The sequence below is a fragment of the Micromys minutus genome (assembly GCF_963924665.1).
Source record: "Micromys minutus genome assembly, chromosome: 22".
NCBI classification, from domain to species: Eukaryota; Metazoa; Chordata; class Mammalia; order Rodentia; family Muridae; genus Micromys; species Micromys minutus.
The window spans coordinates 46,352,496-46,375,542 of NC_137957.1; the positions used below are offsets into that span (position 1 = coordinate 46,352,496).

General features: G+C 45.0%; 1 protein-coding gene across 1 annotated transcript in view; it reads left to right on the forward strand.

The window, feature by feature from the left end:
- Positions 1–23,047, forward strand: part of POLR3B (RNA polymerase III subunit B) — an 88,126-nt gene that overhangs the window by 56,778 nt on the left and 8,301 nt on the right. Inside the window, exons 20-26 of the mRNA XM_080935283.1 lie at positions 552–761; positions 2,763–2,921; positions 4,114–4,231; positions 6,346–6,488; positions 18,068–18,171; positions 18,697–18,863; positions 21,888–22,001. Coding sequence (XP_080791409.1) covers positions 552–761; positions 2,763–2,921; positions 4,114–4,231; positions 6,346–6,488; positions 18,068–18,171; positions 18,697–18,863; positions 21,888–22,001 — 1,015 coding nt within the window. The remainder of the gene's footprint in view (positions 1–551; positions 762–2,762; positions 2,922–4,113; positions 4,232–6,345; positions 6,489–18,067; positions 18,172–18,696; positions 18,864–21,887; positions 22,002–23,047) is intronic.

Genomic DNA, 23,047 nt, shown 5'->3' on the forward strand with positions numbered 1-23,047 from the left:
GTGTTTGTTAGCAGCAGCTGGTCTTTTGGGGGGTGTTTATTGTTCATGTGCTGCTTCATAAATATCAAGTTAGCAAGGCCACGCCTCTCTGTCTCTAGTTGCAATCCTCTTTCCTGATTCCACTTTCACTTTCCTGTGCATTTAAATCTTTTCTGCCATTCGTTTGTGCATTTCTGTTGTGCTGTGTAAGCTCTTGCTTGTGAAAACCCAGTGTGGCTCACATGATCCTAACAGAGCCAAGTATAGGCTTGTGGAGTAGCTTGTAAAATTAACGAGTAAAAACTAAAGTTATGTAAATAGGGTTGATTACGCTTATCCAAAGAAGTTGAGATTATTTAGATTGTTATTACTTTGATACTATTTTTTTTCTGGGATTTCAAATATTAGCGAGAAAAGTTACTAATATTTGAGATCCTAGAAAAAAATAGAATCAGAGTAATTAAGTTGCTTTAGAAATCAATAGCTACCATATGAGAATTATTTTGAAATGTGTAACCTGAAATTCTCTTCCTTTTTATAATGGTTGGTTTTGTTTTCTCCAATATCCAAAGGTACCATTGGTTACAATCAGCGAAACAGAATTGATACACTTATGTATCTACTAGCATATCCTCAAAAACCCATGGTCAAAACAAAAACAATTGAGTTGATAGACTTTGAGAAATTGCCAGCTGGTCAGAATGCAACTGTGGCCGTGATGAGTTACAGCGGCTATGACATTGAAGATGCTCTTGTTTTGAACAAGGCCTCTCTGGATAGAGGTAAGTGACTTCTTAGAGCTTAAACCCCACAAGTACTATTTTTGCAGAACTAGGTATAGTAAGTGATGGGTCAGAATGCAGTTCAGGTTCAAAACGATTTGAACTTTATACACAAACTGGAGCTGTTGCATTTTTTCTTTAAATAGAAAATTTTAATATATGAGTATTGTATTTATATCATTCCTACCCAGCTTCCTCCCTCCTTCATCACCCTATGCAGATTCGTAACTTATTTTTTGTTATACACACACACACACACACACACACACACACACACACACACACGTCTGAGTGCATTTAGTGTTGCATGTGTGTACATGTGTTTAGGAAAGACCACTTGGGATTGACTAACATAGCAGGAGCCTGTTCCTTAAGAAGACTGATTCTCCCTCTCTGGCAGCCACTGATTGCCTGTGGCTCTTAATCTAGGCATAGAAACGTGCAAGTTTCCCCGCCCACCTTGGCATCTCAGCTCGTGTTGTCATCCTCCGCTCTTGTTCAGGCAGCCATTTCCGTGAGGTCTCCTGGGTGCAGGGCAATGCCATGTCTAGAAAATTGTAAGACCTGCTACACTTTTGTGTTGCCTTTGTTTGCTTGCTTTGTTTAATACATTGAAACAATTAAATGTTTAACTTCAGGATCTTTGTTTCTTTATTTTGCTAGTAATTTGAACGTTTCTCAAAGAGGAAAATTAATGAGAGGGTTTTTTTCTACCAGGAATTAAAAAGTATGTGAAAGGCTCATTTTTTTTGTGAGGGGTGTTGTTTTTAATGAACCTGGTAATACATGCAACAACAGTCGTGTCGAGAGGGCAGGTGGGAAGGCTGTTACCGTACGGCTTAAGCCCACAGTCTGTGATGCATTTGTTAGCCACGTGCCAAAAGCCAGAATGTACAGAGGCACAAACCTTATCTTGTAGCTGTGTGCTTTTTTATTCTTCACTCTTAACGTTCCCTCCACAGGTCAGCACTGCGTGACCCAGCCAGCACCACCTGGTCTGTAGGCTGACTTCTCTATTCAGTCTCCAGCTCCTTCCCTCTCTGGCATACCCACCATGCCTCCCCTTCCCTCTCCCTAGTTGCTAGGCAGCCATAATAGTACTCCTAGACATGTGTCACTAGCATTAATGTTGGCTGCACTGAATTTATGCCCCTTTTTTTCTCAAGTGACAACAGCCATGCTTTGAAACTAGATATTTTCCTTTCTGATTAACTGGTAACGTTGATGTGGAAATCTGAAGACTTTGTGATGTGTATCAGAAATACGATTTAATGATCAGAGTTTACCCTCTGTTAGCTTTTAAGCCCCCACCTATAAATATAATGCCCATTTCTGCTTAGAAGCTGTGGGATGGCTTCGTGCTGTTTGGACTCCCGTGCTCTGCAGCTTGCCTTGAATGGCTGGTGTATCACAGTTTCAGATCGTGGAACCTTAGCAGAGCAGCTGGCCCTCTGAGCTGAGTTTACCGTGGCTGCACAGGTCACTGGGAGCCATGATGATAAGATGACGCTATCTATCTTACATTTTGTTCATCTTTCACTCTCACATTTAAAAGGGAGGAGGCAGGAGCAGATGTGTCTCTTTCTGGATAAAGAAACACTATTTTTCTGATGGCAGAAATCATAACACAGAGAGTGTGTGCTGAGCAGCCTAGCCTGAGACTTGGTAGGCTGGTCTGTTTTCAGGTTTGCTACCAACTTCCTGAGTGGCTGGTCGTTTACCTCCCTGGCCCTCACGCAGAATGCCTGTCAAAGAAAGGGGTGGCAGAGGTGCTGTGTAAAGCCCTCTGCAGTTCTGGTGTCTGGTGGCATGTGTATGAGAGTCAGTGTTAAACAGCCAGTGAGAGCAGAGGAGCATGGGCCATTCTTAATGTTCTTTGGTTTTTGCCGGTTCCAGACTTACCGACATTGTAGTCTGAGGTTTGTCTTTCGTTTTGTCTTTGGAAACGTGCGGTGACGTCCTATTACCAGGGATTCTGACCCATTTGGGGTTTCATTTCAGGTTTTGGGCGTTGTCTTGTATATAAAAATGCTAAGTGCACATTGAAGCGATACACCAATCAGACCTTTGATAAGGTGATGGGTCCCATGTTGGATGCTGCTACCAGAAAACCCATCTGGCGACATGAAATTTTAGATGCAGATGGCATTTGTTCTCCAGGTAAAGACCCTTAAGAAGTAATGAATTTCAGTGTATACTTTTTGAAATTGTGAGTTATTTAACAGTATTTTTGAATTTTTGGTAGACAGGGCAGAAAGAGCCAATCTGTAATACCCTCATCTAGATTCAGCCAGTGTGGTCACTTTCACTAAATTTTCTTCCTATGCTTTTCTATGTGTTAAGTATGTTTTCCTATAGCAAAAATATATCTTAGGAATAATCTTAAATTATACAAGAGCCACACTTAAAACCACGCTTTGAATATGGCCTTGACTCCTCATCTATGTCGGTCATTTCTTAGTTCACACAGTTTGCTTGTGGCCTGATGTTGGACTTCATTATAACTGCAAACATGTAACAACAACAGAAAGTATGGTTTATAGAGACGACAGAAAGCCCTTGCCTTGGGTTCTGTAGGCTAGTGTAGAAGGCTGACATTGCATCAGATCACACACAGGCACGGCAGGTTACATCCAGAATAAGAGATCATACAGAAAACCGTGAGACCGCTGTGTGGCAAGAGGATTTGCCCCGGTGTGGAGGAGCTGCACTGCCTCTGTTAGGAAAGGAGCCGACGTTGGTAGAGGCGTAAGAGGTGTCTGCTAAAGAGTCAGCACAATGGAACACTATATGAGTGTCCAGGAGTTTGAAGGCTGAGGCTGTCTGAAAGGAAGACTGCATATTAGGGCTGTGCAGAACACAGGGACCAGCTGAAAATTCTGTTGTCATACCAGTCACCTTCCATACAACCCAGCCATGGTTGAGCTCTGTGTGGACAGTGCTCTAGGGAACACAATTCCCCTAAGCCACACAGTGTGTGAGTTCTGTAGTTGTCTGCCTTTGTTACTTCTGAAATAGTTTTGAAATGTTAACACTAATCATTATGGTTTTGAAAATAAACATGAGAATGATTATTTAAGTAGCTGACATGGTAACAAAATAACTGAAATAGTAGCAAAACCAGAGATCTTTTTTCTCCTTTCCAAGGTTAGCTGGTGATGACTTGGTGCTGACTGAAATGTCTGTGAGCTCCTAACTTATTCTGACACCCTAAGAGATAGATACATGGACTCGGTTGACTGGGGTGGTGTCTGCCTAGTTGACCTAGGTGACATCTCACTTGGCACCTCATTCATCACATGAGAAAGTACAGGTGCTGGTGATCTGTTCAGTGCTTTTCTCTTTTCTATAGGTGAGAAAGTTGAAAACAAACAGGTGCTTGTAAACAAGTCCATGCCCACAGTGACTCAGATTCCTTTGGAAGGGAGCAATGTCCCACAGCAGCCTCAGTATAAAGATGTGCCCATCACGTGCGTATTGATAATACAGGGATGTTTGGAAGAATGGGTGGGGAATTATGTTATATATGATTATGTGTCCGGTAATTATACCATTTCTAGTTCTACGATCTATGCAGATACAATGTATCATAGAGTTATACATCTTTATTAGAAGAAGAACTAGGAATGGCAACTTTGGATACCTTTTCTTACATGAAAACAGTATGGGGTGGTATAGATGCTGTAACCTGGTGAGAGGAATGGACCAAATGGGCAGGAGTTCTGTGTAGAAGACACTGCAAGTCATTGGGAATAGAAGGCCCAGGTTTGGAGGATCAGTGAGCCTGCTATTGCTATCACATGGGAGAATTTGGAATTCATTCTGCAGCCTGTATTCTTTTCAGTTGAGGAGTGGTTTGGTTTTTTGTTTTTGTTTTTTGTCTGCCCCGAGAGGTCTGTTAGTTACGGAAGACAGCAGTGAGCCAGCCAGTGCCACCCGTGCCCTGTGGGTCACAGCCTAGTGCAGGAAGAGGGGTAAACAGATAAAGAAAGCCAGAGTTGGGCAGGTTTGCCAGAGTCAGTGGTATCTCCTGTTCTAGTCTGATGGATACGTGTTTCTCTCATCCGTGTGGTATCTCTCGTGTGTGACTTGTCTTTCTAAAACACCGCAGACAGACCAGACCCTTCCCCTGATTTTACTGTTAATGCTTCTTTACCCCACCCTCCTCCCGTCCAGTTTCTCACAGCCTCTCCTCTTGTGTGGCCTGGTGGCCGCTTGGTCCTGGCTAGCAATGCTTGTCTCTTTTCTGGATATGCTTCCCTATTTGAGGAAACTTACCCTCATTCCCCGGCTCTTCACTGATGTGCCCAGAAGAACATTTACCTGTGGCTGGCTCCATGTAGCACCTGAGCCACACCACCTTCTTCCCCAGACCAAAACCGGCTTTTCCTAACCTTTTTTTTTTTTTTTTTTTTTTTTTTGGTGGTGGGCATCACAGTCTAGCCAGTCACAGGCAACACAAACCCTGTAACCCCTTTCACCTACCACAAGCACCAGCTCAGGAACTCCTGTTACAGGATCGATCACACACACACTCAGACACTTGCTCTCACATACACTCAGAGACAAAGTTACTTTCACATACACATACATTCACTCACACATGCACACGCATACTCTTATGTAAACACACTTCCCCACACATACTTGTCCTCACATACTCGTGCACACTCACACACTTGAGTGTGCTCTCTCTTTCTCTGTCTCCCCGCTGCCACCATCCTCCTCTGCCTGGGACATTACTCTTACCTATCACCGAGGCTCTCAGCACTCCACCCCTTCATGCTCGGTGTTAACTTCTTGAGTGCCTAAGTGATTTTTTTTTTTTTTTTCTGAATTTCTCAGCAGCTATGCGACCTTCTTGAGAAAGTCTGAGAGTTTCTTAGAGTGAACTTGTAAATGACAGGGTTGCCTATGGACTGTTTCCCAGCATGCCTTTTGACATTGTGTACACAGCAGCCCATTTGGGCACTCTCAGTGGTTCAGGCTGTTCCCTGTGGTTGAGCAGGTCTCTCGCCTCGGGTCACCTCCATTAGAGCTGGACAGCCCGCACGCTCTGACACTGTTACCTTCCTAGGCCCTAGCAGGACAGCTCCCTGACCCCAGATCACCACTCTCCCACTTTCTTACTGGAAGCCAGCTTTTGTGTGGAAACTCTGTCCTTCAGTGGCCCATGTCAGTGTCTGCTGTATAAAAATACATGAGGCAAGATGTGTTGGGGACAGTAATATACTAAGTTGAAGGACTTTGCAAAAGTGGCTAGGCGCTCCGAACTGAATCTGATCAACTCTCAAAACTCAGGTCTGCTCCATGAGGCAGGTGCTCTCACACAAACTGTGTGGGCTCCCAAAGCATCTGTTGATGTTGTCTATAATACAGCAACAATGCTATCTGCCTCATAGCAAATGTATAAGACCGTTGAAGGGAGATTGTAAACTTTACATTTGATGTTGGAAATAGTTTTTCAGAGCATGGGAGGAGACTGTCTGAATGTTTTGAGGAAGGATTGAAGGATATATGCCATCAGTGACAGACTGGAAAAGGGCACTTAGGTGCTACTTGAATGACTTTGTCTTCACATCAGGTACAAAGGTGCAACAGACTCTTACATCGAGAAAGTGATGATCTCTTCCAATGCTGAGGATGCTTTCCTCATCAAGATGCTCCTGAGACAGACGCGGCGTCCAGAGATCGGAGACAAATTCAGCAGTCGTCATGGACAAAAGGGTAAGCAGAACTCTAAGTGTTGCGTGCTGTTTCTCGGTGGGCATGTCTGTCCCATCTCTCACTCACCTCATTTCCTTCCCTGCCCAGAGTTATAAATCCAGGCATTGTTACCCATCGAAGTGCATACGACAGGAATAGTGGCCCTTCTTAGGAAAGGCATCTACTAGAACCATTCTGTTGGGTCATAGAATCTCCCTCCACTCTAGGAGGTACCTCAAAATTAGATATCCCTCATTTGACAGTTTTGATAACCTCATTTACTTGTCTTATTATCTACACAAAACAGAATTTGACATGTTAGAAAATGTCAGCATTCCTACAAGAGTTCATACCATAAGAGAATGTTCCATTCTGTATCCCATTACTGTTCTGAAAGTTCTATGTCAACACGAGCTACAGTCATCTGAGAAGAGGGGTCCTCAATTGAGGAAATACCTCCATAAGATCCAGCAGTAAGGTATTTTCTCAGTTAGTGATTGAACTGTGAGTTTCCCTCTGCCCATTGTGGGTGCTGCCATCCCTGGGCTGGTGCTCCTGGGTTGCGTAAGAAAGCAGGAGGAACAAGCTTCGAGCAGCAAGCAGCTCCCATCCATGGCCCCTGCCTCCAGACTCCTGCCTTGTTTGAGTTCCTGACTTCCCTCGGTAATGGGCAGTGATATGAAAGTGTAAGCCAAAGAAACCCTTTCCTTCCCAACTTGCTTTTTGGTCATGCAGTTTCGTCACAGCGGTAGGAATGGCTGAGACACAGTCCCACACCCATTCACTGCTGTGTGAAGAGGTAGAGACTGATTAGCACAGCAGAGCTTCTCTACTAGGCTCAGTCCCACTGCAGTTACAGAAACATGTCTTCCCAGTCCTAATGCATAGTGAAGCCTTTCTCGGTGCAGATGCTGAGTGTCTGAGTGACCAGGTGAGGGTTGGCTGCCTGCAGTTCTCGATGGCTGGGCTGTCCTTGGGTCCACCTGGAGCACCCTGTGAGTCCACACAGCGTGGGCAGAGCACTGCTGTCCACATGAGCCCAAGTCAGTAAGCGCCATCAAACATGGGCCTCTGAGTGAAATGTCAGGAAGGCTTTGGTGCTGTAGCATTTCCCAAACTGTCAATATGACAGGGATCAGGCTCCCTGGCAGAAGTGCCTCTGGCTCAGTTGTATGCAGTGGCCTTAGAGATCGTTGGTCTTAAGGCCTCTGACATACATGTCTCTCTGCAAGCTGAAGGGCGTCCTCCCAGGGTGGCTGACCTTTACTTCAGTGAGGACTTTGTCTTCCTAGTTTTCCTTTTCCAGATGCCTTTTAATCCGAGGTAAGACCTTCTGATTAGCCCCCCACTCCCTTGATAGTCCCGTGTTACAGTCTTGTCAGATTTATTGAAGAGCCAGGCAGCAGAAAGGGAAGCAGCCAAACAGAAAAATAGGTGACACACATTAAGAGAGTAATGACAGACTAGGTGTTGGGTGATAAAAATTTCCTTGCAAGCGTGATTCTTATCAGGTAATAAATTTATGTTTATGTGTGTGTATACAGTAGCACATCTGTGGCAGTAATGGGACAGCTTTCAAGAGTCCTCTCCTTCTCTTCTGTGCTCTCTGGAGTTCAAACCAGGTCATCAGACTTAGCAAGCAGCACCCTTACTGCAGAGTCATCTCACTGGCCAAGTCACATGATCTTAAGGGTTATTACCCCTTGTTGTTTGGGGGGAGGCGTTTGAAGGTTTTGTTTGTTTGTTTTTGAGACAGTCTCACCATATCGCTTTGGCTTGCTATCTAGTAGCCCAGGCTGGCCTCAAACTCACAGATCCACCTGACTCTGCCTCCTGATGCTGGGGTTAAAGGTGTGTGGTCACTAAATACAGCTGTTCTTGTAGAATAGTTGCTCTTTAGCTCACTGAGAAAAGGATCGTGAGGCCAGGTATGTATAAACATGTCAAATCCTCTGTCGTTCTCTCTGTTGGTCCATCTTCATTAAGAATATTCTAGCATGAAAATTGTTTCCCCGAGGATTTTGACAGCATTACTGTGTAGTAGATCCAGTGTTGCTCATTCATATAGACTGACATCAGAAGACTCACTGTGCTGTTTCTCTATAAGTGAGTGTGTATGTGTATCCATGTAGGTGCCAAATACATGTGAACACATGTGTAAAGATAAAAGGTTGGCATCTGATGAGATTTGCTCACATTTCACCGTTTTTCTTTTAAAAAAAAAAACTAAAGACAAAACAGTTTCTCAGTAACCCTGATCTCATTGATTAGGATAGGCTGCTGACCAGACCTTTAGGGACCTCTCTCCCTTAATCTCTTGACTTCATCTGATCTGTGCTGTTCTGCCTAGTTAGTCTGGGTAAGTTGTAAGTACAGAGGTTCATTTCTGACAGTTCTAGAAGCTAGAAATCTCAAGACCATGGGTGTCACGTCTGTTGGAGGCTTGTTTCATCGCATCACCTCTTGGTAGACAGTGGAAGGGTAAACAAGCACCCTGGAGAGAGCATGAGGTGTGAGTTTTTCACACCTAAATTAGGCAAGGGCACCTCTTAAGAGTTTGAGCCTTGGGTTTGCAATGTCTAAGTAAAGGCAACAAATAGGTATGAGTCTGAGGCCAAGAAGGGGGTAAGCTAGGGATAGAAATTGAGATCTTGTGTACTGTTTGTTTCCTTTAGTGAGACGCTTCCTTTTATCAGTACAGTTCTGTTCGGTACTGAAACACTCCTACCGTACAGAATGAGGCATTTCAACCTCGGGTGCTTGTCTGGTACAGCTTAATGCTTGCAGAACTAGATTTGAATCCAGAAGTTTCTGAGTGTGCTGCCTCTTCCATTAAACTGTCTGAAGGGAGCTCTTTTCTATTCTGATACTCCATTGTCATCACATGTGGAATTACCACTGTCCTGGAAGTGACATAGAAAAGGTGTCTGCCATGAAGGCAGAGCATATGCTACCGTAGACAAATGGGTCCTGCACTGTCCAGAAGGCACATTCCCCAACTGTACTTCTGACATGCCTTCTCTACTGAAATTCACTCATTATGAAAGTGTCCTGCTTCCTTCTCTAATTGATCATCTGCTAAGGCTTTAGCATCTTGATTGATTCAGTCTCATGAAAAATGAAGTAAAATTCATAGCTTTCAATTCCAGCCATTCTCCTAATTGTCTGGCCAGATGTGATGGCCAAAGCCAGAAGACAGAATGTGAAGGGCTTTCAGGGACAGTGAATACCAAAGTCACACAACTCAGCTGGCAAAGCCCGGCTTGCTAACTGCACTTGGTTTGGGTTGTTTGGTGTGTGTGTGTTTTTAAAGCTGTTGTTAGGGATTCATTTAGTACCTGTATAATACACAGATTAGATTACATTTCTACACATTCCTCTTAAAATAGCTTCTGCAGCAGTTGTTGGCAAGTTGTAAATTTTGGTTTCCCAGATCATGAGATTGATCTCTGCCCAATCACAGTTAGTCACTTCAGAGTAACAGGGTAATAAGTAGCTAAATGAAGCCAATGGGGACAGGAAGTTGAGCATTGATAGTTCTATGCTGTGCGTGATCAAAGAGCTGGTGAAAATTGAAGAGGACGGAATAGGTAGGTAAGAGAGAACAAAAGAATACACCACAGCATGTCCCCTTCATCATGAGCAAAGACCATGACTGGCCAGAGAGGGCAGCCGTAAGAAGCAGAAGGGTTTTCTCAGGCCCACAGCATTCCCCTCAGGACCCTCCAAAACTCAGGTTAAGCTGGGTGTGGAGCCACAAGCCTTAATCTCAGCACTTGCTAGGCAGAGGCAAGACGATCTCTGTGATTTCAAGACTGATATGGTCTACAGAGCAAGTTTCAGGACAGCCAGATCTACATATTGAGACCCTGCCTCAGACAAACAAAACAATAATAACACCAAAACCCAGGACTGAACTGACAGCTGGTGTTGCAGAGGGCAAAGTATTGGATAAAGATCAGAGGCCAAGACACTCTCAACACCTGCTGCTGCATTTTGTAGTAAAGAAACTTCAGTCTGTTCCCTATGACAGTCAGAATCTTCGTGAAGTACATACAGACTTGTTTTGGGTCTTTGCCTGATCCTTTATGAATGCTATCAGTGAGATCTGGGCCCAAAGAGCCTTTGATGAAGAATATCTGGGGAGTTCGGGGTAACAGTGTGGCCTCCTCTACAGCAAAGGGCCAACGTGCTGTGTGTTTACAGAGGGTACACAGTCTGCTTTGGTTTTGAGTTCTTTGGGGAGCTTTGGTTTTTCCCATGTTTCAGGGGTTCACTGGGGAGTAGAGCTGTGCCTTTCTTGTTCATGTGTGATGGCCTTCCAAAGGGGCAATAGAGTAGAGCTATGACTGCAGAGCTGTGTGCTTTCCTGGCCTGTCATCATCAGCTTTGTAGTTAAAGCTATAAAGAGATGGTCACATGATGCTCATTGGAGCATTCTGGAGCTGGGCATATGTCCTTTCAGAAACAAAAACAAGTGTACTAGGCTCCTTGGCTTTTTATAATTTTACATAGACAAAACTCAAACACTTTTTAAAATTGGCGTCAAATAATATTTTCATATTGAGACGTTTCCCTCTGATAATGCCTTTACTAGATTTTATTCTTGTTTTTTTTTTTTTTTTTAATTCTTTAGGAAAAGATTACATTAAGGAGTTAAGTTTCATCTGAGTGTCCAGCAAAGCGAATTATTCTATTTCTGGATTTCCTCTTTCTGTTGCTGCCTTCACAGTGAGCGAGGAAAGAGTAGGCGCCTTTGATGTGGAGAGGGGAAAAGCAATATATCACTCTCCTGAAAGGACATTTCTCAGTCTCTCATGTGAAAAAGGATTAGCACCTCCAACAAAGGTCCCCAGACGACAGAACTGCAGCGAGGCCAAAGAGTGTTTCTAAGGAAAAACTGTATTTGAGCAAGAGTGTTTGTCCTGGCAAACAGAAGCTTTTTAATAACTGCAAATCTGAGATAATGACATCCATTCCTTAGTGCCCCTCCCTCCTCTGGGACCAGATAGCTGGTTAAAATGCTCGGAAGTCAACTTTGGGTTGAAGTAAAAGCGTGTATCAAAATACAGCTTTTCACTTAGCAGTTCAGCATGTTTATTTGTCGTAGGCTTAGAGAGGATAGTGTATTTATGCACAAGATTTTCTAGAATAGTTATCTTTGACTCTTGCTCAAAGCAAGTCCCATTAAAAGACTGCTTGCCTCTAAAAACTGTTCAGTAATCTGCTAAGTTAATTATTAATATTTTGATGAAGTATATCTTAGAAGAAGTTCTGGCCTTACTATCCAGAAAATATTTAACGTCTTCTGTAGTGCTGTAAAAAGGGTGTGAGAGTTAAGAAAATGTTTACTCGTGTGTGCCAGAAAACCTGAGAGCAAAGTTTGTTCATTAAACAAGTAAAAAGCCAGTTTTCCCAGAATTCCATTCATTATGTTTTTTCTGAAGTGCTTTCTAAACTGGGTGAGCCAGAAGGGCTCGGCCTGGAGTAATAATGACATGGCTGGCACCTTGTCCTCACACAGCTCTTCAGAGTGTTAAAATCCACTGCCAGGCCACCTTCAAACACACTGGAGGTCTCCAGCCCTCGGCCGCCTGATCCTGCTTGAATGTCTAAGTGGGAGGGTAGGCGGGTGACTGAGTAAAGCACTGGCGGGAGTCTGAGGAGAAGGTGCATTTTGTCCAACATCCCAAAAGTCAGAGTCCAAACAGAAATTCTAACAAGTTCCAACAACTTCCTAATGCTACAAGTCCAGATTCCGCCCACATAGACTCCTCGTTAGACACCTCGTTATAAGAAGACTTCACATAATTTGTTTTCTAAGAACAAGTTTTAGATCCTCTGTGGCTCACTGTAGCCTTCTGCCCTTTCAGTAAATACCCAGCTAGAGCTTTGAAATTGGGGTATTTAGTGTTTTATGGCCTAGAATAAAAATCTCCTGTTCTGTTTCCAAATAGTGTAGGCTCAACACATTTCATTAAGTTCTTGACACATTTAGCTGTGTGTATTTTGTAAAGTTCCTATGGTTATTGTTTTTTACAATAGCTGCTTCCAGAAGCACTGTACGGGCTTCAATTAATCAGCCCTTTGTGTGCCTCCGACTATGCAAATTTATCACCTCCAACCATTGAGCTGCTCCTGGGAAAGCCGTGTAAACCGCTATTGTCTTCCAGCGCCTCCTCTCATTTACAGTGATGTTTTAATAAGGAAGCTAATCAAGTTCTCCTATGCATTATTTATCTGTTAGCATGTAAGGAAGAGCCGAACTGAAGTCACATCAGCCAGGGATATGGCAAGTGCCGAGCTAGATCTGCAAGTGATAGGATGCTTTTTTGTCTTCCCTCTCTCTCCCCCTGGGGATGATTTAAGGTGGTGGCGAGAAAAAGAGGTTAGTTTGATAACTGGAAGAAAAGAAAGAAAGGAGTCCACCAGTGGTAGCCTTCACATTTTGATTTAGAAATTTGCATTTTTGAGGCCCATAAACATGAGTTTATTAGAAGTACTTCTTTTTTTTTTTTTTTTTTTTTTTTTAATAAATATTGATTTTATAGAAAGGACCAATTCAAAATTGGTCAGATGTCACACTCTAGCTTTCGGAACCACAATGAAGGAAAAAACAAAATGAAACCCCAAAACAAGAAAGAAAAAAAAAACCCAAACAAAAACATTTTGGACCAAAGTGCCTTCTTATTTGATGGGAACAGTCAAACTTGCGAGCATTCTGGCTGCTGCTTTACCCCTGTTTGGTACTGTATTCATCAGCAGTAAGCTGTTCCCACCAGACACTCGTGCATGTTAGAAGGCAGCTACTTGAAAATGTGAAATGGCCAGAACCTCCACAGCCACAGTCAGGCAGCTGTTCCTGGCTGGCCAGTCATGAAGTTGATCTCCATAGTACTTCCTGCTGAGAGCAATTAAGTTCCTTATATAATAATAATAATAATCCTTGTATTTAGGTTTTTGTCTAAGGACCATAAAGTTGCTCTCAGATATTAGCTCAGCAGTTCCTCTAACACCGTTAATTGTCTGATAATGGAGATGCTGGTTATTCCCAGTCATCTTTAGTAAAGACTAAACTACTAAGGCTTTATCACTTCTCCTTCCATTCCAATCAAACACCAGCTGTCCATATAGTATCTGTTAAACAGGACAACGTCAGATTAAGATCACCTGCTTCTTTGTCAGCCTCCCTCCACTGGACTGATGTCCAAGGAGAGATGAACTGTACAGACACCGTCTCCCTGAATTCATGTGTTTGCATTTTCACTGTCAGACTCTTGGTGCCCTGTAACTGTGGGGAAAAGGATGACCTCCTCTGTCCTCCCAAGCAGTGTGAGACTGGAGTACATAGCCTCCAAACAGTGAAGTGTCCACCAAACCGGATGCCGGTGAGTTAGGCTCTAATCGGTGTGGTTTCAGTAGCCTTCCTGTGATGTCAGCCGCACAAGTGCAGTTGTAGAGGGATGTTAGCGTCCGACATTTGCTCAGATCGATCTACGGCGGCTGCATCTGCCTCCCTGGAGCTGTGTCCTCACCTCCTTCAGAGTGTGTGTCACGCAGTGCATCTTAGCTAATTCCGTGACAGTCGATAGAAAACCACATACTAGTCAGCCCTCAATGGGGGTGTCACCTCGAAATTTCTCTTGCATTAAATATATCTGCAGATGTCTTGATAAGGCTCTAGCATGGTAACTTTTTTCTTTTCCTTTTTTGGGGTTTTTCATTTGTTTGTTTTTGAAACAGGGTCTTGCTGAGTAGCCCAGGCTGACCTCAATTCAGACTTCTGCTGCTCCAAAACTTGCATAACTGGCTGAGCTACGACACCCTGATTTTTTTTTCCCGATGTGTTAACTCTTGTCTATTTAATTTAAAGTATTCCATCACTCAGAGCTAACCCATTAAAACTAATAGGTCAGTTGCTATTAATATTAGTTATTAAAAATACATTCTAAGAAAACCAAATGATTCATAATGCCGACTGTATTTTTCTCTGAACAAATCTGTTCCTACATTCTTTCTGGATTGCTCTCTGAAGCCATAGATATAAAGGTAGCAACTTGGTACAGGAGTGTGCAGTGTCTGGGTCCTCTGAGTGGGCTAGCACCCAGTAGTAGCTTCCCTGGACTCCGTCAGTTCTCCTTCTCCACCCTTGGGATTAGTGTCAGTGCTGATGGAGTAATACTCTCTTGGCGGGGCATCATCTGCTCCTAACTTTCCAAGCTTCTGTTTTTGTTCATCGATTTGTGTTTGCTGAGAGTCCTGTGATATGGTCTGCGGCCTAATTCCCAGTTGCCCCCAGTGAGTACATCAAAGTTGGTGAGCAACATGTATTTGCACTTTGCTACCAGGAGGCTGTGCTGTGAACAATGGAGTCGAGACAGCAGCATGAGCCAGGGGATGAAATTTTATTTTAAAATCTCAATGCTGCGTAAGCAGTTAAGGTATGAATCAGTAGTCATTTCCCAGCAGCTCCCATTAGCCATGCTTTATTTGGAGCCCATCCTCTTTGGGGAGGGGGGGCGGGGCTCTACACACTGGAGCACCCTGAATAGCATTTGCATTTTAGCCCAGCATTCAAGGGAAGTGACCACAGCTTCCGAGTTCTTAGTACCTCTTTACACCTCTGTTCTTGACGAAACACAGTTTGAATTTTTCACTGCAAGAAAAGAAACCTCAGTGTGGTGAAGAAGGGAATACTTCTGAGACAGAGAAATGTTGTGGAAGGAAAAAAAAAACATATGGGGGGGAAAGTGTATTTCTAAGGTTAAGAATGTTCTTTGCCCCTGATGGATTCAGTAAAATGCAGACTTAAAAAAATCATCTGTCTAATTTGAGATTCAAGATCATCAAATTGTGTCTAAATATTTTGTTTTAACTTCTAAGCTCATTATGGCCCCTTTGTGTTGGCTTGTATTAGACTCTGTCAGCCATGACTGGTCTCATAAGCACAGTCAGTGGGGCAGAATAAGTTAATTATTTACTTGTGTCACTGATGCTCTCCATGTAATGAAATGCACAGCTGTGTTGGATCTGCGGTTGGATGTGTAGCCCCCATTGTTCGGCAAGTCAGCAGAGGGGAGAAGCCGCGGTGATGAAGAGCCCTCGCCTCTCTCTGTGTTCTGGCTTTCTGTGTCGATTTCATGGGTCTTTTATCACTCGCTTTCTCACAAAACAAACAACACAGGGCTGTCTGCTATGGGAACCATCTTGGCATATAAAAGGGGTTTCAGAGACTCAAGTAATTTTAAGTTAGGGAAGATTTAATTTTTGGCTTACAGGTGCCCTTGGTTCAAATATAACCAAAGCAATTCTATTATAGGATGGAATGAAAAAAAGCTGCTTATGTATTTTTTTTTTTCTCAGAAGTATCAGGAAAAGGCAGAAAAAGAAAAGAAAAAAGAAAAAAAAAACTTCCTAAAAGGAAGCTGTGCAGTAAAGATTATTCGGGCCAGGAGGAAAATGACTAGATTCTGATTTTAGGAATGAGCATGTCATCTTAATAGCATAATGAGGTTGAATTGGCTCAATTAAACGTGTCGACTAAAACCAAGACACCGAGTGCAAGTCTTCTCTCGTCCTGCTCACCAAGTCCCAGTCTGCGTGTCCCACTGCTGCACTCTGTTCCGGGACCCCTTCTGGTGGCATGGCGAGACCTCAGCCTCTCCCAGGCTGACACCAGCATCCCTCTGAGTTCTGCCTTTCCCCTTGGCTTTTGTGTTTAGGGGCTGTCTGAACCCTGACTCTCACAGCCTTCGCAAGCTCTACCCCTTCCTTGTAGGGATGTAGATTCCAACACCTTGTTCTTTGCTATACAGTGGTGGCCTAGGGTACCCACATTCCCAATTCAATCTCTTTCAAAGTAGACCTCGGCATCTGTCAGATAATTTTAGTGTGGATAAGATGTAGGTTGGGAGGGGAGGGACAAGTCACATACTCTGCTTGATATCAATTTTGGCACACAGCTGGATTTGAACTACAGCATATCAAGTGACTGTTTCTGTTATTCATATAGGAAAGCACTCATGATATGATATAAAAAAAAAACCTTTCAACCAAAATAAATATCAAAGGAACTGTATGCTTAGAAGCCATCTCTACAAGCCCTGCTGCAGCCTTGTTGGCAGCCAAGAAAGCAGCAGAGTGTTAATGTTAGCACCGTTGTAAATAAGCAGGCAGGCCTTTTCCCTTTCTGCTTTGGCTATTCACAATATACAGATCATAGGCTTCATTTTAAAGAAGTTTGGGGGTTTGGAGGATACTTGCTTATCATGTCTTAGGTTTTAGCTTTGACACTGCAATAATAATAACTTAATTTTTTAAAGACTGGCTTGAATTATGCAGAGGAAAAACATGAATGAAAATCTTGGGTTTTTCAGTGGGTCCTGAAATCGTTAGTTCATGCGGAGGGGAAAGGCGCTTTCTTTTACTGCTTTTTCTGTTCTTACACTGCAGCAGAAGAGCCTCTGCCCTCACTCTGTGCCACTCTGGGCAAGCCTTCCCACTCTTACACGCACTGCAGTTTACCACCTAAATTCTGACCCACCCATCTTCCCAGGAAAAACAAATCAGAAGCAATAAAAACTGTTAGCAGCAAATGTCTTACAGCCTAGCACACTGTCCGGCCTGCTCGGCTCTAAGAGAATGCCAGTGGATGGCTGGGCTGGAGGCCGCTCTGTCTGCCTTCATTCTCAGAATTCCATGTCTAATTCTGGCCTTTTGCTCTGAGAATGAATTGGCTCTTACTTTTCTTTTTGGTCTTTACAAGTTCAATCAAAGATCACTTTTCTAATGTGCTGTAAGCTATAAGAATTAAAATTCCTTCAAGCAGGTTAAGCTCAGCCAGGGAAGCCAAGGTGGCCAACCCTGCAGCCAGTGTATGCACTGTTAGCATTTCAGCCGTGCACAGGGTTCCTTTGCTGTTCTTTTTTAATGATTTACTGACTTTTATTTTATGTGCATTGGTCTTTTGCCTGCATGTATGGATGTTGGATCCCCCTGAAACTGGAGTTACAGACAGTTGTGACCTGCCGTGTGGGTGCTGGGAACTGAACTCGGGTCCTTTGCAAAGCAGTCAGTGTTGTTAACCACTGCACTATCTCTCCAGCCCCACACAAAGATTTGTTGTCACGGGTTTTTAAAACCACATTTTACATATTTAGTTGTATTCAATCATTCTTTGTTTGGTGGTCAGAGAATTTACATTCCTGTGGTTTGGGCACAAAACCCAGCAGACTACAACCTAGCTGACAAGGAGCAGAACTGTGGATTGAAAAGCTTCCGGGACGAGAGCTGGCCTAAGACTGCCCTTTGGTCTTCATGGTGCTCAGGGAAGGTGGGCAGGCAGCCTGACAGCACCATTGTGTGTCATGCCAGCATGCCAGTCCACAGCCTACAATGCTTTTCTGCAAGGAGAGTCTTTTTTGAACGGCTTGGCTAGCAGGGTGGTTGGAAATTGCTTTTGTTGCTCTTGATGGAGACAGTGGGGAGGGTTTTAGAACAGTGGGAATAGAGACAGCAGCAGGGGGATCCCAATTAAGTACTGTGTTCTTCCCTCCCGCCTGCCATTTGCTTTACATGCCAGAAAATCTCCTCTCCCCCAGGTGTGTGCGGCCTGATCGTCCCCCAGGAAGACATGCCGTTCTGTGATTCTGGCATCTGTCCCGACATCATAATGAACCCACATGGCTTCCCATCGAGAATGACGGTCAGTTACCCTCGGGCCTTTCAGAGGTGCTGCTCTGAAGGAAGGAAGCGGCAGTTAGTTTAGTTACAGTGAGTGGCCCCCTGACGGATAAACGGACTCCTCGCCCCCGTCACTCACTCTCCTCAATGGCGAACCACAAGCGCTTTTGCACCTACTTGCTGGGAGTGGCAGTTGTGGCCCTCAGCACAGAGTCCTGTATGCTGAGCCTGCTCCACGTCTCTTTCAGCAGTCACTTCCCATAATCTGCAATCCTGTCGCAGGCCGTGTGGCCTTAGCCACGATGCCTAGCTCTGTACTTGAGTTTCAGGATCCTAAAACTAGGGAATGCACTCAGGGAGGTTAGTCACATGGACCAGGTTCTTCAGCAAGGTACCTGAGAACACAGCTTTCTGTAATGTTTCACTGTTGGTGGGTGTGGCTGTGGTTGAAGCTACTTTTTTAGACCAGAAGCCAAAAGGCAAATCTGCTGGGAGAACTGGCAGACCAGCAGGGACTCACCTAGTTTGTTCTCTTCCTGCCTCACAGGTTGGAAAGTTAATTGAGTTGCTGGCTGGCAAGGCAGGCGTGTTAGACGGCAGGTTCCACTATGGCACTGCCTTTGGAGGGAGTAAAGTGAAGGATGTGTGTGAAGACCTCGTTCGCCATGGTTACAACTACCTGGGGAAGGACTATGTCACCTCAGGCATCACAGGGTGAGTGTGCCTAGACACTAGAGATGGGGGTGAGGCCTGAAGAAGCAGGACTGTAAGGTGTCACATTCCAAGACTGATCCAAGAAAGGCCACACTTAAGAAGCCAGACATTGAGGGCCACCAGTTGTGTTGGCAAGACTGACATTTTAACAAGCTCGGATTTCTACGTTGCTTTTGTGGGGTACGTTAACTGCATCTGATGCAGGATTTCCCAGACTGCTAGATTTGTGCCAAGTATCAGAGACGGAGTTCTTTGTCTCATAGCCTGGACCCAGTGTTCACATCTAATGTGTGCTAGGCTTTGAAGGGATCGCAGTAAATAGAACCACAGAGCTGGCCAGTTAGATTAGTTATTAGACATGGAATAGTAGCAAATGCAAGGTAATTTCCAGCAGGCCTTCAGTCACTGCCTGCCAAGCAGGTGGTTGTCTGATTTGGTTTGGCTTTGAGGTTTTTGTTTTTGTTCTGTGTTGCTGCGGATTGGTTCCAGGGCTTCGTGCATGCTTAGAAAGCACCCCATGGCTGAGCCTCACCCTCTGCGCACCAATTACTCAGTTCAACTCCAACCTGGTGCTGCCTGTCCCTGCCCCACCGCTCTCCAAAGCTGTCGTCCCTCGGACGCACGTCCTGATACTGGGTCTGTCTCCCAGCTGGGGCACAGCCGCCGTGAGGGCAGGCTGCTGTGTGGGTCCACTGCTCAGTCTACACAGCCTAGCACAGCGTCCACAGCACGGGAGCCTCAGCAGCTCCTGACAGGTAAACCTGAGAACCAGCTCTCAGCACATGCAGACAGGGAAGACATGGAGGGAGAGAAGCTGTATCATTCAGTGTTGTACAGAGGAAAGACACTTACCGAGTAAGTCCCAAGAACTGGTAGATGCCCACCCAACTGTTATTCCATAGGATGGAGCTGTGCAGCCTGAGGTGAGGTTGGACAAGACACAGGTCTAGTGCCATCTTTGACAGACACAAGCCGTGTGCAGTTACTGTGAATGATGAGGTCTTGAAACTCAGCTCACATATCATGTATGATCAGATGGGCTGCTTCCATACCAGGTGGCACATAAAATACCTAGGGCATGAAGACAGCTCAGCAGTTAAAACACTGGCTGCTGCTTCTCAGGACCCAAGTTTGGGATCCAATACCTTCTGGCCTCCAAGAACTTCTAAACCAATGCACATGTTGGCATGTGCCAGTGTATGTGCACACACACACACATGCACACACACAGAGTGAGTGAGTGAGTGAGTGAGTGAATAAGTGAATGAGTGAGTGAGTGAGTGAGCCTTTGTATCAGGATCTCAGGCTCACTGCTCAGGCTGCCCTTGGGCTGCGAGCCACCGAGCACTGGTGCAGGTCGGCTGAAGCAGGACAGGGACACGGTGCTTAACAAAACTGGTCCAGAAGGGAGAGCGCCCGCCCGGATCCATTTCTGATGAAAATATGGGTCCAGTGCTTTGTATGATGACTCCATGCCAGAACTTGAGAAGCACTGCTGAGCCTGTTCCGATGTGCCCTTAGGACCTGCACTTGTGTCCCTCCACCTGCCCCCAGCCGTGGTCCTGATCTTAGCTAGAAACAGCAGTTGCCTGTGGCTTGACTCTGTTAATGATGGACTAGCACTGGGGGACACGTCCATCAATTCTACGAGAGTTTCCATCCCCGAGGACCGCAGTCATTTGTTAGAACTGGAAAGACCCTTGGCTGAGCACCTTGATACACAGTCGAGAAAACTGAACTGGGGAGGTCATGCAGTGAATCCCCATGACTTCCTGGAGCCCCATTGTGCTGGAGTTCACGGAGCCGCTCGGTGACCCCAGCAACCTTCACAAGAGGTCACTGGAGCTGGGACAGGCAGGCAGGCCAAAGACCACAGCTGCCTTTCTGTAGCTTGTGGCTTCCTCTGCTCTTCCCACTTGACCACAGGCCTTGTTCAGAGTGCACTTGTTTTTCAGATAGGCCACTGTGGCAGGCAGAGAGAGCACTGGCTCCTACCTAACCTCTGGGGCTTACGGGGCCATCTCCACATCATCAAAAGTAGAGGCTCAGTACACCTGGATTAAACAGCACTGGCCAGCTCTTCCTTCCCTTTGAGGAAGGACACTTGGAGAAAATGAAAAGATTTTTGAAGGTGTCCATTCCTTGGCTCTTTGCTTCCGACAACACTTTTTTTTTTTGGTCATAGTACTTGCATACTCACTGTTGAGATTTTTGCTATATTTATTCTTTAGTGGAATGAGTTGTGTAACAAACATTTGTTGAGCGCTGGTTGTATGCCAAGTGAATCATAGGTGCTGGAGCCACTGTGGCAAAGGAGACAAAGAACCGACTCTCTCGGGAAGACAGGTAGCAGAGAGACAGTGACTAGACACAGGTGCTGAGATCACGTCAGGTGGAGAGAGGGAGAGTAAGGGAGAAGAGCTTAAGACCGGCTCCCAGCTGTAATCCTAGCACATCAGAGGCAGAGACCAAAGCTTGCAAGTTTGACACCAGCCTAGACCGAGGAAGTTCCGGGCCAGCTTAAGCTGTGTGGTCAAGGGACACGCTGTCGGCAGACCGCACATGTGCCCGACAGAAGAGCGCTGTCAGCATGGGCCAGGGAGACGTCGGGAAATAAAAGTTGTCCTAGAACCCATTGGGGATGTTAGAGCCGTAATCTGCTCTGGTTTCCAGTTTGGGAGGAAACTCTGAATTGGGACGGTAGAACAGATTGGCTAGTGCTGAGACTAGACACAAGACCAATCTGGAAATAACAAATCAAGAAAAGCTGTTGACCTGGTGACACAGGTGGCAGGGAAGAGGGTCGTCCTGCTGATAGTGTGTTCCTCTGTGGAAGCATTTTCTCTTGTGCTTCTGTGGCTTTGGTCTAGCCTTTTCCCTGACCACAGGCTAAAGATTATCTTCATGCAGTTGGTCATAAGTCTCTGAGAAGACAAGGAAAACCTCCAGGTGATGAGCCTAGCGAAGGCTGTCTGTCCAGTTACCCAGACTGTTACTTAAATCCGGCACTGGCTTTTCTTTCAGTGAGCCCTTAGAAGCATACATCTATTTTGGACCTGTGTACTATCAGAAACTGAAGCACATGGTGCTGGATAAAATGCATGCCCGGGCCCGAGGACCAAGAGCCGTCCTTACCAGGTACGGGAAGTGCTGGGTGAGGGTGGGGGAGCTGATGCTGCCCTCAGAGCAGCACCAGTCACTTCTCTGTGAAAATAAACAGTCCCAACAAAGTTCCTGTTTGCCTTAAGATACCAGTTGTTTAGGTGTGTTAAACATTATCTTGGTTAGTTTCTATGTTGTGATTAAACAAAAGAAAATCATTGTGACCAAAGCAACTTGGGAGGAAAGAATATAATTAGCTCTTTCAACTGTCAGGTGACACTCCATCTCAGAGAGAAGCCAGGACAGGAACTCGAGGCAGACACTGAAGCAGAAGCCACAGAGCTACTTGCTGGCTCGCTCCTCCTGCTCTCTTATACCTCTAGGACCTCCTGCCTAGGGATAGCACCACCCACCGTGGTGTTATCCTGCCCACATCACTCAAGAGCTGACCCAGAAAATATCCAACAAGCTTGCCTACAGACCGTCTGAGGAAGCATTTTCTCAGTTGAGGCTCCTTCCTCTCAGAAGATTCTAGCATATGTCTAGTTGGGGAAAAAACAAACAAAAAACTAGCCAGCATGGTTGATCCCCTGTGAACTCAACACAGCACTATTCAATGGTAACTTTTCCTTTTACATTTCTCCTCCAAATGTCAATATTAATATCAGAATGTCAAGCATCTCAACTTTTAAAAGTTCCATTGTCTTTTAAAAGTACAAAGTTTTTCTAAAATTCTATAGACCCCTCAATGTAAAACCTAAAAACAAGTTAGGTATTTTCATACTAGAAGAGGGAGGGATCAGGTAGAGTCACAATCGAATTAGCTCAAAGCATGTTGTCAGGGTTGTGAGCGTGGAGTTTGTCAGGAAAGGAAGTTAGGGCTGCAGGCAGTAAGTGCACATCTTCATGTGAAGCAGAAAGGTATTGGGAAAATAGCATTGCACCTGGGCCTGTTAGTCGGCTCCATGACAAGGGTGCCTTCAGGTCGCAGCCCTCTACAGTCCTTCTCATGGACGACAGTGCTAGTGGGTAAGACCAGGTACAGACTCATGACGGGTGTTCGCTGAGCCTGATGTGCAGGA